The following is a 13960-nucleotide window of genomic DNA, read 5'->3' on the forward strand; positions in this document are numbered from 1 at the left end:
GAAGTAAAATAAGGGTGGGAACAAGAGGGACTGTTCAAAAGCAAACATTGGTGTAGAAGGAAACAGTGAAAGAAGAAAAGGCAGGTAAAGGAGCAGAAATCAAAATGCTGGGAAATACACAGCTAGTAATCATAACTCTGAATGTGAATGGAATGAACTCACCCATAAAACGCAAGCGAAGAGCAGAGTGGATTGGAGTCCAAAACCCTACCATATGCTGTCTACAAGAAACACATATGAGAAAGGTAGATACACATAGGGTGAAAGTAAGAGGGTGGAGCCAAATCTATTGGGCATCAACTGACAAAAGAAGGCAGGAGTCGCAATCATGATATCCGACAAAGCCGAAGTAAAAATAAATCTAGTTAAAAGAGATAGGGAAGGTAATTACATCCTGATAAAAGGCAGTATAGACAGTGAGGAAATATCTGTACTCAACATGTATGCACCAAATGGCATAGCATCCAAATTTCTAAAGGAGAAACTAGAGGAACTCAAGGACGAAATAGATAGAAAAACTGTACTAGTGGGAGACCTGAACCTTCCTCTATCCGAACTAGATAAATCAAAACAAAAAATAAATAAGAAAGAGGTAAGAGAAGTGAATAAAATCTTAGAAAAATTAGAGTTAGTAGACATGTGGAGAAAAATAAATAGGGACAAAAAGGAAGATACCTTCTTTTCTGCAGCACATGGTACATTCACAAAAATTGACCATGTATTAGGGCATAAAAACATTGCAAACAAGTGCAAAAGAGCAGAAATAATAAATGCAACTTTCTCAGATCACAATGCAATGAAAATAATAATTAGTAAGGGAACATGGAGAGGTAAATCCAAAAATTAATTGGAAATTAAACAATACAATTCTCCAAAACCAGTTAGTTAAAAAACAAATCATAGAAACAATTAATAACTTCATTGAAGAAAATGACAATGGTGAGACATCCTTTCAAACCCTATGGGATGCAGCCAAAGCAGTACTCAGGGGGAAATTTATATCCTTGAGTTCATATATTAACAAATTAAGAAGGGCAGAGGTCAATTAATTGGGCATGCAAATTAAAAAATTAGAAATTGAACAAATTAAAAATCCTCAGATGAAGATTAAATTAGAGATCCTAAAACTCAAAGGAGAAATTAATAAAATTGAGTCAAAGAACTATTGATTTAATAAATAAGACTAGAAGCTGAAAATGAAAAGCTGAAAATGAATGAGAAATGAGAAGCTGAAAATGTATGTTGAAAATTGCTATTGTATGTAATTGGGAAAATAGAATATCTTTGAATAAAAAAAATCTAATGGTCTAAGGACATTTACATAGGTTGATAAAATAACTTCTTTTGTAGTTGAATCCAAGTAAGCTCATCCTCTGGTGCTCAATGAAAGTATTCCCAGTATAGCTCTAGGAATAGATAAAAGAATAATGATAGTTAAATGACTTGCCGAGGCACAGCTAGTAAGTGTCTGAAACCAGATTTGAACTCAGGAAGAATGGGTCTTCTTAACTCCAGCTCTGTCCTCTAGCCACTATGCAACCTAGCTACCCCTTTTCATAGGGGAGCAATAAGACTCTTAGTGTCTTTTGGGATCAGGTAAATTTTTATGTGAATATTTTCTCCTGTGTTATATGTATTCCTCAGAGAGTCTTGTGTTCCTGACCATCCTGTAAGCCTCCCACGGTTTTAGATATAGCAGAAATCAAAGAGTTTGGGTGATATTGAGCTCTTCCCTATTCTCTTAAATGTCCCTGTATCAAAGGATTCATCATGGAATTTTCCCTTTGTTTTTCTTTGCATCAACTCCACTTCCTCTCATCCTTAACCCTTGTGAAGAGTGAATCAAACTTTCTGCTAAATGATCTTTTTTTTTTTTAAACAATCCTTACCTTCTGTCTTATAATCAATAATGTGCATTGGTTCCAAGGCTGAAGAATAATAAGGGCTAGACAATTCTTATGGTGGTTTAAGTGACTTGTCCAGGGTCACATAGATAGGAAGTGTCTGAGGCCAGATTTAAATCCAAGACCTTTTGTCTAAAGGACTGGCTCTCAATACACGAAACCACATAGCTGCCCTTTATCATATGCTTTTAATATCTTCTGCTGCTAGGTTTGAAAGTTTTTGGTTCTCTGTACCCTGAAGATAGAAAGTTGGTGACATCTATTAAAAACATTGTTCTTGAATTTTACAATTCAACATTATATACAGATGATTGTGGATAACAGGTCCATTTGTAATAATGACCTAACTTCAATACAGTTTCAGATACAGATACAAATATCTAGGGATATTTGTGTGGCAATTTATTGTCTGTTGGTCCATAATCAATAGTGAACTTCTGATGTATAATTCTAGTTATTGAATCGGGTTTTGCTACTTGTTGGTGCTAAATTTTTACAGTATACACTTTCTCTCTCCCCCCCCCCCCCTTTTAAAACACTGTTGCTACTACATTACAAATATTTATAGATCACTCTCACTTTGCAAAAGGTTTCTTGTAATAATGTAAAATAATGAATAAAATGGTTCATAATAAAAAATCTAAAAGTTCATGAAACATTTCACATTATGTATTATCTTGCAACCTCTCTATTTTATGAAAAAATGAGTAGAAATCAATTTTTCTCCTTTCTACCTGCCCCCAGCCCATCAAAAGAAGTTGAAAAAAAAGAAAAAGGTCTTTCCTTACAGAATCTACACTGATTACAAATTCTGACCACCTTAAAAATGACTCTTTGTAGTTTCTTGTAGAGAGATTTGATAGTATGTTATAAGGAAGCTTGCAGTGAAGAAACTCCTATAAGAAAAACTGACAACCATTCTGCAAACTGGAGTCTCAGATACTTGCCTGAGGGAGTTAAGGGGCTTAGTGAGTTGCACAAATTCACACAACTAATGAGTCAGAAGGAGGACTTGAATCCCAGTCATCATGATTCCAAGGTTGGCCCTCTGTCCATTAAGTTATGCTGCTTCTCATCATAATCACATATCCAAAAAGAAGCCATAATACCTTGCTTTCTGTGAGGATACCAAACATAAGCAGGATCTTGGCCTTATGTTGAGTAATCACCAGCAAGGAGCCACCTTCTTCCATCAAGAGAACTTCACAACTCAGAAAGCCTCTTCTACCCATTTCCAATTGGCTAAAATAAGTGCTAGGTTTTAAGAGGGAGCTGACACTGGCTTCTAGCAGCCAATGCTACTACAGTTGGAGATTGCATAGTAATTTTCACGATCAACTCCTTGCTGTTTCTATTGCTATTCACAATGCCAGCATATTTCCTCTATCAGATTCCTCTAGGGTGTAAGAATTTAAAAATTAGGTTTTATGCTAATATGAGAAATCTAAAGTAATATTGTGGTTGCTGATTTAAAAATAATATAACTTAAGTAAAAATGACTTTAGTAGCTTTATTTACAAAGAGGTAGAAAGAGTGAAAATAGAAAAAGGTAGCTAAAGAGACAGGTTTTATATAGCTCTTCTCTGGTGAAACGAGTGGGAATTCTCAGTGTCCAGTGGTGTCTTCAGCTGGGGTTCCACCAACACAACCTCCTCCAAAGCCAAGGCAGGAATCTCTGGAACCAATCGTTCCAGAATCCAGAAAAGGAAGGCCAGCTACTTACCCACCCAAGACGAACTCCAAAGGAGAAGACCGAAGGTCAAGTCCCAAGGTGAAATCCTCTAAAACCGAAGTCCAAAGGAAAAGATCCAGGAGTATTCCTCCAATAAACAGTCCAAGAGCCAAAGTCTAAGCTCCAAGGTTGAAGCTCCCCTTCACTGGAAGTTCAGGAATTTTTATAGTTCTTTTTCCATGTCACTTTCTGTCCCTTCCTCCACTTTACCAGAACCAATTGCAGTCTTTCAATTTGCCTACCACTGCCCAGGGGCAAAGCAGTGGCCTCTGGAGTTGTCACCCACTTTAGTGAGTAATTTGCAGAACTCTCTTGCTTAGTGTTAAGTAGGGGTGTTTAAGTTTTTGATTAATTAATTTAAAAATTGCTGATTGATATACGAAGAAAGTTTGATTCACTCTTCACAAGGGTTAAGGATGAGAGGAAGTGGAGTTGATGCAAAGAAAAACAAAGGGAAAATTCCATGATGAATCCTTTGATACAGGGACATTTAAGAGAATAGGGAAGAGCTCATTATCACCCAAACTCTTTGATTTCTGCTATATCTAAAACCGTGGGAGGCTTACAGGATGGTCAGGAACACAAGACTCTCTGAGGAATACATATAACACAGGAGAAAATATTCACATAAAAATTTACCTGATCCCAAAAGACACTAAGAGTCTTATTGCTCCCCTATGAAAAGGGGTAGCTAGGTTGCATAGTGGCTAGAGGACAGAGCTGGAGTTAAGAAGACCCATTCTTCCTGAGTTCAAATCTGGTTTCAGACACTTACTAGCTGTGCCTCGGCAAGCCATTTAACTGTTTGTCTCAATTTCCTCATCTGTAAAATGAGCTGGAGCAGGAAATGTTGAGTTACTCTAGCATCTTTCCCAAGAAAACCCCAAATGAAGTCATGAAAAGTCAGACAAGACTGAAAAAAGACTGAAAAATAATATGAAAAAAATCTCATTTCTCCTTCATTCCTAAACAGCTCTATAAATGTAGTTATTACACCAGCCTAACAAATACCATCCTGGTTTTCCTGGATTTTACATATTGCCCATACGTAGAGAGGCTAAGGAAGTCTCTAGAGCTAATGGCAATTGCTGCTACTTGCTGCTTTCATAGCTTAGTTGACTTGATATCCTTCATATTTCAAAATCACTTAGTCCAGTCTGCCATTACTGATATTACTACATCAGTTGTAATATTGGGTATATAAGCCTTCCCCAATTAAGAAACTGGAAAAGAGTTATTCTCTATGTATGCAAAGAAATCCAGCTTTATCCACTATCACAGGACAGCAGAATGAACCCATATGACAACAATAGATTTAGCAAAGCAGGGTTGGGTGAGAATGTCTATTGAGCACAGACATACAGTAGTCTGCATCTATGATTCTGTAATTAACTTTCATTGCTAGAACTGATTTTCCTCATAAATCTCACCAATGAACAGTTACAGAGTGGGATGATTTCAGAACCCTTGAAAATATAAGCATCTATAAATTATGAATTAGAAAATAAAACTAGATGAAGCCTTATTTGTTTCTTTGTAATAATGTGATTTCCTATAAATATGGGGAAAGGAATATTAATATGGTTAATACAAATATAAAAATGAATAACCTGGTTGAGAGAAAGTGGTGAGAATTTTAGGAGGATTTAAGAACTGACATTTGGTCAAAAGAAGGGGCCTAATTATCAGCCACAAAAAGAGAAGTTAGATAGAAAAAAGGGCCTGACATTTAGCCAGGTGAAACAGGAGGTAACCTTCAGTATTAATAAATATCAGGAATGTATAAATAGAAAATAAGAAATTCACAGAATCATAGAATTTGAGAGTTGGAATGGACCTCAGAGGCCACCCAGCACAATCCACATGGAAAAGGAATCTCTGTTTTATAATGGGATTCCTAACAAGTGGTTGTCCTGCCTCTACAGGAAGACCTCCAAGGAGAACAAAACCAAACCACCTTCTTAAGGCAGTCACTTCCACTTTTAGATAGCTCCAATTTTTAGGAAGTTTTTCTTGACACAAAGCCTAAATTAGCCTTTGTACCTTCCATCCATTGCTCTTCATCCTCCTTTGTAGGAGAATCTAATCCTTCTTCCAGCTAATAACCTTTTATATACTTAAATATGGTTATTGTCTTCTCTGAGACTAATCTCTAGACTTAATATGCACAATTCCTTCAAACTGGCCTAATGACATGTTCTAAAATAATACTTAGCATAACACATACCTCCTACAGTCATTGACCTTGTCAAGGGAGAATGAAGTGAGGTTCCATCATCATTAAATTGATTTTTAAGTTCTTCTGCAGATTGCAAATGAAGTTGGAGAAATTCTGCTATTGCACTTGATGCTGCTTCTTTAACAGGGTCCATCATTCTTTTCAGAACACCTCTGTCATCCTTATGGACTTTCAGACAGAGTTTCTCCATTTGTTGGATGTTGGAGCGGAGTTGCTGCAATGAATAAAAAAATAAAATCACTACAAATATTTCAATATTCAACTTTTGTGAGCCATGATCCCTTATGTGCAACTATACTATGTTCAAGGTGATATAAAAGATTTTTTATCAAGTGTAAGACCTCAAAATATGCCTAAAAGAGTTGCAGTCACAGGATCATAGATCTAGAACAAGAAGAAACCTTAAATATCACTTAGGGAAATCCCTTCATTTGATAAACTTTTGGCTCAAAGATATTAAGTGATTTGTCCAAGATCACATGGAGCTAAAAAGAAAAGTTGCAACTTGAACTTAGCTCCACTGAGTACAAATTCAGTGCTCATAAATACTTCTAGATAACTTTCTTTAATGGAAGTAATTTATAATGAAGTAGTTCATGTTTACTTAGTACTTTACAACTTACAAAATAATTTCTTCATATGAACCCTATAAGGAGGAGCTGGGAGCAAAGATGTAGCAGTAGGGAAATCCTGAAACTGCTCTAAATATTCTTCCAAACCAATCTTTAAAAAGTTCCTCAAAAGTACAGAAGTCAATCAGGATGAGCAAGGGAGTTCTTGCACAAAACACAATGGGAAAGGTAGGCAGAGAGAATGGATTTCCACAATATAAGGGGGGCAAAATGGCACAAGGAAAAGTGCAGGCCAATCACCCCTCCCCCACCCTGGGCAACCTCAGGATTCTAGGAGGTGGGCTACACTGACCAAAAAGCACCACAAACTTACTCCTGGAGGCTCCAGGCCCTGGCAGTGAGATTTGAAGCTCATCAGTCCTGGCCTCACTGGGATCTCTGCAACAGTGGCAGCAGGTGCAATGTAGATAGTCTCAGGGCAAAACACTTCAAATCCTGCTACATCATCACCAAAAAACCCCCCAAAACAACCACAAACCTAACCCCTGGGAATCACAGGCCCTGGAAGATGAGGATCTGAGCTCTATAGTATTGGGCTCAATTGGGTCTTTTACAGGGAAGTGAGGATAACCTCAAGGCAAAACCCTGGAGTCATAAGCTAAGACAGAAATCACCAGCAACTTGCAGGACTCCCAGTCCTGGAATGGGAAAATAAATAAACAACAGCAAAAAAAAAATCTCTTGACCTGGAAATAGAATCCTTAAATAATTCCATTTCAGAAAAAGAAATTGAATAAGCCATCAAGGATGTCCCCAGGTCCAGATGGATTCACAAGTGAATCTTATCAAACATTTAAAGAACAATTAATCCCAATACTCTATAAACTATTTAACAAAATAAACAAAGAAGGAGTTCTACCAAATTCTTTTTATGACACAAATATGGTACTGATTACCAAGCCAAGAAGACCAAAACCAGAGAAAGAAAACTATAGACTAATCTCATTAATGGACATAGATGCAAGAATATTAACTAAAATACTAGCTAAAAGGCTACAACAAGTTATTGCAAGAATTATTTACTATGATCAGTAGGGTTCATATGAGAAATGCAAGGATGGTTCAATATTAGGAAAACCATTCACATAATTGACCATTTCAATAACCAAACTACCAGAAATCACATGATTATCTCAATAGATGCAGAAAAAGCCTCTGACAAAATATAACACCCATTCCTATTGAAAACACTAAAAAGTATAGAAATAAAAGGGACTTTTCTCAAAATAATAAGCAGTATTTATTGAAAACCATCAGCAAGTATAATTTGCAATGGGGATAAATTAGAAGCCTTCCCAATAAGATTAGGAGTGAAGCAAGGATGCCCATTATCACCACTACTATTTAATATTGTAGTAGAAATGCTAGCAGTAGAAATTAGAGAAGAAAAAGAAATTGGAGGTATTAAAATAGGCAGTGAGGAGATCAAGCTATCACTCTTTGCAGATGATAAGATGGTATATTTAGAGAATCTGAGAAAATCAACTAAAAAGCTAGTGGAAATAATTTATAACTTTAGCAAAGTTTCAGGGTACAATAAATCCACACAAATCACCAGCATTTATATATATTTCCAACAAAACTCAGCAGCAGGAGTTAGAAAGAGAAATTACATTTAAAATCACTAAAGACAATATAAAATATTTGGGAATCTATTTGCCAAGACAAACTCAGGAATTATATGAATACAACCAAGAAACTCTTTTCACACAAATAAAACTAGATCTAAACAAATGGAAAAACATTCATTGCTCATGGATAGGATGAGCTAATATAATAAAAACGACACTCCTACCTAAATTAATTTACTTATTCAGTGCCATACCTACCACAGTACCAAGAAACTTTTTTCACTGAATTAGAAAAAAATTATAACAAAGTTCATTTAGAAGAACAAAAGATCAAGAATATCAAGGGAAATAATGAAAAAAAAAGTGAAGGATGGGGGCCTAGCAGTACCAGATCTTAAACTGTACTATAAATCAATGGTCATCAAAACAATATGGTACTGGCTAAGAAACAGAGGGGAGGAACAGTGGAATAGACTTGGGTTAAATGACCTCAGTAATAAAAAATCAGTACAATAAACCCAAAGATCCCAGCTTTTGGGACAAAACCCCACTAATTTACAAAAACTGCTGAGAAAAATGGGAAAACAGTATGGGAGAGATTAGGTTTAGATCAACATTTTACACCTTACATCAAGATAAATTCAGAATGGGTGAATTGACTTAAATATAAAGAAGAAAACTATAATTAAATTAAGAGAACATAGAATAGTTTACCTGTCAGATTCATGGGAAAGGAAAGATTTTTAAGACCAAGCAAGAGATAGTGAATATTACAAAATGTAAAATGAAAAATTTTGATTACTTTAAATTAAAAAGGTTTTGTACAAATAAAACCAATACAACCAAAATTATAAGGGAAGCAACAAATTGGGGAAAAAATCTTTATAACAAAAACATCTGACAAAGGTCTAATTACTCAAATTTAAAAGGAGCTAAATCAATTGTACAAAAAAATCAATCCATTCCCCAATTGATAAATGGGAAGGGGACATGAATAGACAATTTTCAGATTAAAGAAATCAAAACTATCAATAAGCATATGAAAAAGTGTTCTAAATATCTTATAATTAGAGAACTACAAATCAAAAGAACTCCGAGGTACCACTTCACACCTAGTAGAATGGCTACTCTGACAGCAAAGGAAAATAATAAATGTTGGAGGGGATATGGCAAAATTGGGACATTAATGCATTGCTGGTGGAATTGTAAATGGATCCAGCCATTCTGGAAGGCAATTTGGAACTATGCCCAAAGGGTGCTAAAAGACTGTCTGCCCTTTGATCCAACCATAGCACTGCTGGGTTTATACCCCAAAGAGATAATAAGGAAAAAGACTTGTACAAAAGTATTTATAGCTGCATTCTTTGTGGTGTGTGCAATTAGAATCTGTTACCCTAAAAACTACAATTTCCAGCACCCTCCTCTCCTCATATTATGTTCTGACATAGGAAGAATATAAATTTGGTGTAGCCCTGCCTCTCATTCTCTTTTCTTCCTGTGATGGCAGCTGTGGAGGCAGGGTTTTCGAGCAGGTAGAAAGTTAGTCACATAGTTTTATTTTGTTAGAGAATTACCCTTTTATTCCTTTACTTCTAGTGATTTTTAATAAACTTTATAAAATAGAATACTTGGAGTATTGGACATTAATTTAAATCCTACAGGTGGCAAAAAATTGGAAAATGAGGAGATGCCCTTCAATTAGGGGAATGGCTGAACAAATTGTGGTATCTGTTGGTGATGGAACACTCTTGTACTAAAAGGAATAATGAACTGGAGGAATTCCATGTGAACTGGACCGACCTCCAAGAATTGATGCAGAGTAAAAGGAGAACCAGGAGAATATTATACACAGAGATGGATACACTGTGGCACAATCGAATATAATAGACTTCTCTACTAACAGCAATGCAATGATCCAGGACAATTCTGAGGGACTTAGGAGTTATCCACACCCAGCGAAAGAACTGTGGGAGAAGAAACACAGAAGAAAAACAACAGTTTGGGGGGCAGCTGGGTAGCTCAGTGGATTAAGAGCTAGCCCTAGAGACGGGAGGTCCTAGGTTCAAATCTGGCCTCAGACACTTCCCAGCTGTGTGACCCTGGACAAGTCATTTGACCCCCATTGCCTAGCCCTTACCACTCTTCTGCCTTGGAACCAATACACAGTATTGACTCCAAGAGAGAAGGTAAGGGTTTAAAAAAAAAAAAACAAAAAACAACAGTTTGATCACAAGGTTCGATGGGGATATGTTTGGGGATGTAGACTCTAAATGATCATCCTAGTGTAAATATTAATAATATGGAAATAGGTCTTGATCAATGACACATGTAAAACCCAGTGGAATTGCTCATTGACTACAAGAGGGGGATAGGAGGGAAAGAACATGATTCATGTAACCATAGAAAAATATTCTAAATCAAATAAATAGAGAAATAAACTTAAAATAAAAATAAAATAAAATCACTCAAGATAACATTAAATATTTGGGAATCTATTTGCCAAGACAAACTCAGGAATTATATGAATACAACTATAAAACACTCTTCACACAAATAAAACTAGATCTAAATAACTGGAAACACATTCATTGCTCATGGGTAGGACAAGCTAATATAATAAAAATGACACTCCTATGTAAATTAATTTACTTATTCAGTGCTATATTTATCAAATTACTAAAAAAATTTTATAGAGTTAGAAAAAATTATAACAAAGTTCATCTGGAAGTACAAAAAATCAAGAATATCAAGGGAACTAATAAAAAAAAAGGTAAGGTTGGTGACTTAGCAGTACCAGATCTCAAACTGTACTATAAAGCAGTGATCATCAAAAAAATATGATACTGGTTAAGAGATAGAATGGTAGGTCAATGGAATAGACTTGGGGTAGATGACCTCAGCAATCTAGGATTTGATAAACTGAAGGTTCTCAGCTTTTGGGGCAAGAATTCACTATTTGTCAAAAACTGTTGGGAAAATTGGAAAGCAGTATGTAAAAAATTTGGTTTAGATCAACATGTCATACCTTATACCAAGATAAATTAAAAATGGGTAAATGACCTAAATATAAAAAGGGAAATTATAAGTAAATTAGGGGAACATAGAATAGTTCCTGTCAGATCTACAGAAAAGGAAAGATTTTAAGAACAAGAAAGAGATAGAAAACATTACAAGCTATAAAATTAATAATTTTGATTTCTATTAAATTAAAAAGGTTTTGCACAAACAAAACCAATGCAACCAAAATTAGAAGGGAAGCAACTGGGAAAAAAATTTATAACAAAAATCTCTGGCAAAGGTCTAATTTCTGAAATTTATAAGGAATTAAGTCAAATGTCTAAGAAATCAAGCCATTCCCCAATCAATAAATGGTCAAGAGACATGAAAAGGAAGTTTTCACATGAAGAAATCCAAACTTTCAATAATCACATGAAAAAGTATTCTAAATCTCTCCTGATTAGAGAAATGAAAATCAAAACAACTCTGAGGTATCACCTCAAACCTAGCTGATTGACGAACATGATAGGAAAGGAAAATAATAAATGTTGGAGTGAAAATGGCAAAATTGAGACACTGATGCATTGCTGGTAGAATTGTGAATTGATTCAACCATTCTGGAAGGCAATTTGGAATTATACTCAAAGGGTTTTAAAAGAATGCATGTCCTTTAATCGAGCAATACCACTATTGGGTTTGTACCCCAAAGAGATAATTATGAAAAATGTTTGCACAAAAAATTCATGGTCGAGCTTTTTGTGATGGCAAAACAATTGGTGTCCCTTGATTGGGGAATGGCTGAACAAATTGTGGTATATGATGGTGATGGAATACTATCGTGCTATAATGAAGGAAAATTGGCTTGATTTCAATATGAACCGGAAAGACCTCCATAAACTGATGTGGAGTTTAATGAGTGAAACCAAGAGAACATTATACAAAGAAACTGAAACACTTTGGAACTATCAAATGTAATTGACTTTGCTACCAGAAGCAATGCCATAATCCAGGACAATCTCAAGGGACTTATGAAAAAGGCTGCTATCCACATTAAGAGAAAGAACTATGGGAGTAGAAATGAAGAAGAAAAACATATGATTTATCACTTGTTTGGGGTTTTGGTTTTAAAAGATTACTTTATTACAATACAAATAAAATGGAAATTGGTACGAAGTGATAACTAACACATGTATAACCCAGTGGAATTGCTTGTCAGCTTTGGGAAGGAGGAGGAAAGAGGGGAGGGAGAGAATATGAATCATGTAACCATGGAAAGATATTTAAAAATTAAAAAAAAAAAACATAAGAACCCTCTAAGGCTGGTTAATGAATGCTAATATTACAATTAACACGATGATGTATGTGCAAATATATGTTTCTATGATTGCAGATTTTGAAACTTATTTACTGAACTATTACCACCTGAGGATTTCTGAAAACCAAGGAAGCATTCCTAGCACATATAAGATAAGGGATTTTGTACCAAAAGGAAAAGCTTGGAAGCCATTTTTGGAGTTGGCACATCACCCCTCTGATTTGTATAAAGTCTTGAAGAACCACATTATCCTTTCTGAATCTAGTCTTCCTGAAGCTTTGAATTGGCTACTGTTAAAAGATTAAAAATTTATAAATTTAAAGACTTTGGGAAATTTGCAATGAAGAGGATTACAGGATTAATGGACTAATGGATTAATACTTTGGGGGTAATCTATTATTATAGCACTTATTCACACACAAACACAAATATATTTACTACTATGGAATTACAGAAGGATAATTCTTCAAGCAAGAGGAGATAAGAGAAGGAAAGATCCAAAGTAGTAATAAGTATAAATTGCATGCAACAGTAACATAACACTAACATAACAGTAACACTGACATTACATTAGAAAAATAACATAGCAAAAGTAACAACATAACAAAACATAAACATAGGTTACATTGAATCATTACTTAAATGAGTGAAACAATGTATAGTTAGGGTACTAACATTGTTATAATTAGCTATTGATGAGTTAGTTACTAATAAAATGTAGTTAGATATTTAGATTGAGTTTAAGTATAGAAATCTAGTTAGAAGAATTTTGAAGATAGAGATTAGTTAGGTAGGATTAAGTAGATTAAGATAAGAAAATTAGATACTAACTTGCACTACATCATATATTAAACAACACAGATAACATATGACATCACATATCAAACAAAATTATAAATACATATGTAAATATATGTAAATAGTTTGTATAATAGAATTTTAAATTAATTGTATTATAGTATATGTACATGTATATATGTAACATGTGTAACCTATATGTAAATATGAAATATATGTAAGTGTATTGTGAAGATTGGATTTGGCTCTCTCTTGATTGTAACAATGAAGGTACTTAGCTCTTTCTTGATTGTGAAGATTAAATTGTAATCCCCTGTCTATTTTTAGATTTTAATCCTCAAAGTGTAAAGCACAGTACTTAAAGTTGAGTATGGAGATCTACCCATTTTGGATTTTAATCACAAAAAGGTGTGAACACCCATTTCATACATTAAGTAGGAGGTCTGTGACCCATGTGTGAAAGAGTGGGCAGTCCTGAAGTGGAGTGTTGGCTGTGATTGGTAGACATAAAAATTTAGGGGAAGTGCCATAAGAGAAAAAGGTCTTTAAAATGGAAACAGAGACACACACAGGGACTTGAAGGAAGAAACACAATTGGAGTGAAGAGAGTCTTGGAGTAAAGAGGGACACGTGGAGTTTAAAGAAACACACTCGGAGTGGAGCCTGCTGAAGTTGATGGCTGATAAAGAATCTTGCTGTTTGAACTGACAATGTGGTGAGTATAAAGGCTGACTTCCTTCCTTGCCCTTTCTGGAGTCCTGAGCCTCTGGGA

The 13960-nt window shown here is 35.1% G+C and overlaps 1 protein-coding gene across 10 annotated transcripts in view; it reads right to left on the reverse strand.

Annotated features, from left to right (window-relative positions):
* Positions 1 to 13960, reverse strand: part of STX17 (syntaxin 17) — a 133259-nt gene that overhangs the window by 44460 nt on the left and 74839 nt on the right. For all 10 annotated transcript variants that reach the window (XM_056805901.1, XM_007498989.3, XM_007498983.3 and 7 more), the window contains exon 4: positions 5864 to 6089. In XM_056805901.1, coding sequence (XP_056661879.1) covers positions 5864 to 6089 — 226 coding nt within the window. The remainder of the gene's footprint in view (positions 1 to 5863; positions 6090 to 13960) is intronic.

This window comes from Monodelphis domestica, chromosome 7 (assembly GCF_027887165.1).
Source record: "Monodelphis domestica isolate mMonDom1 chromosome 7, mMonDom1.pri, whole genome shotgun sequence".
NCBI lineage: Eukaryota > Metazoa > Chordata > Mammalia > Didelphimorphia > Didelphidae > Monodelphis > Monodelphis domestica.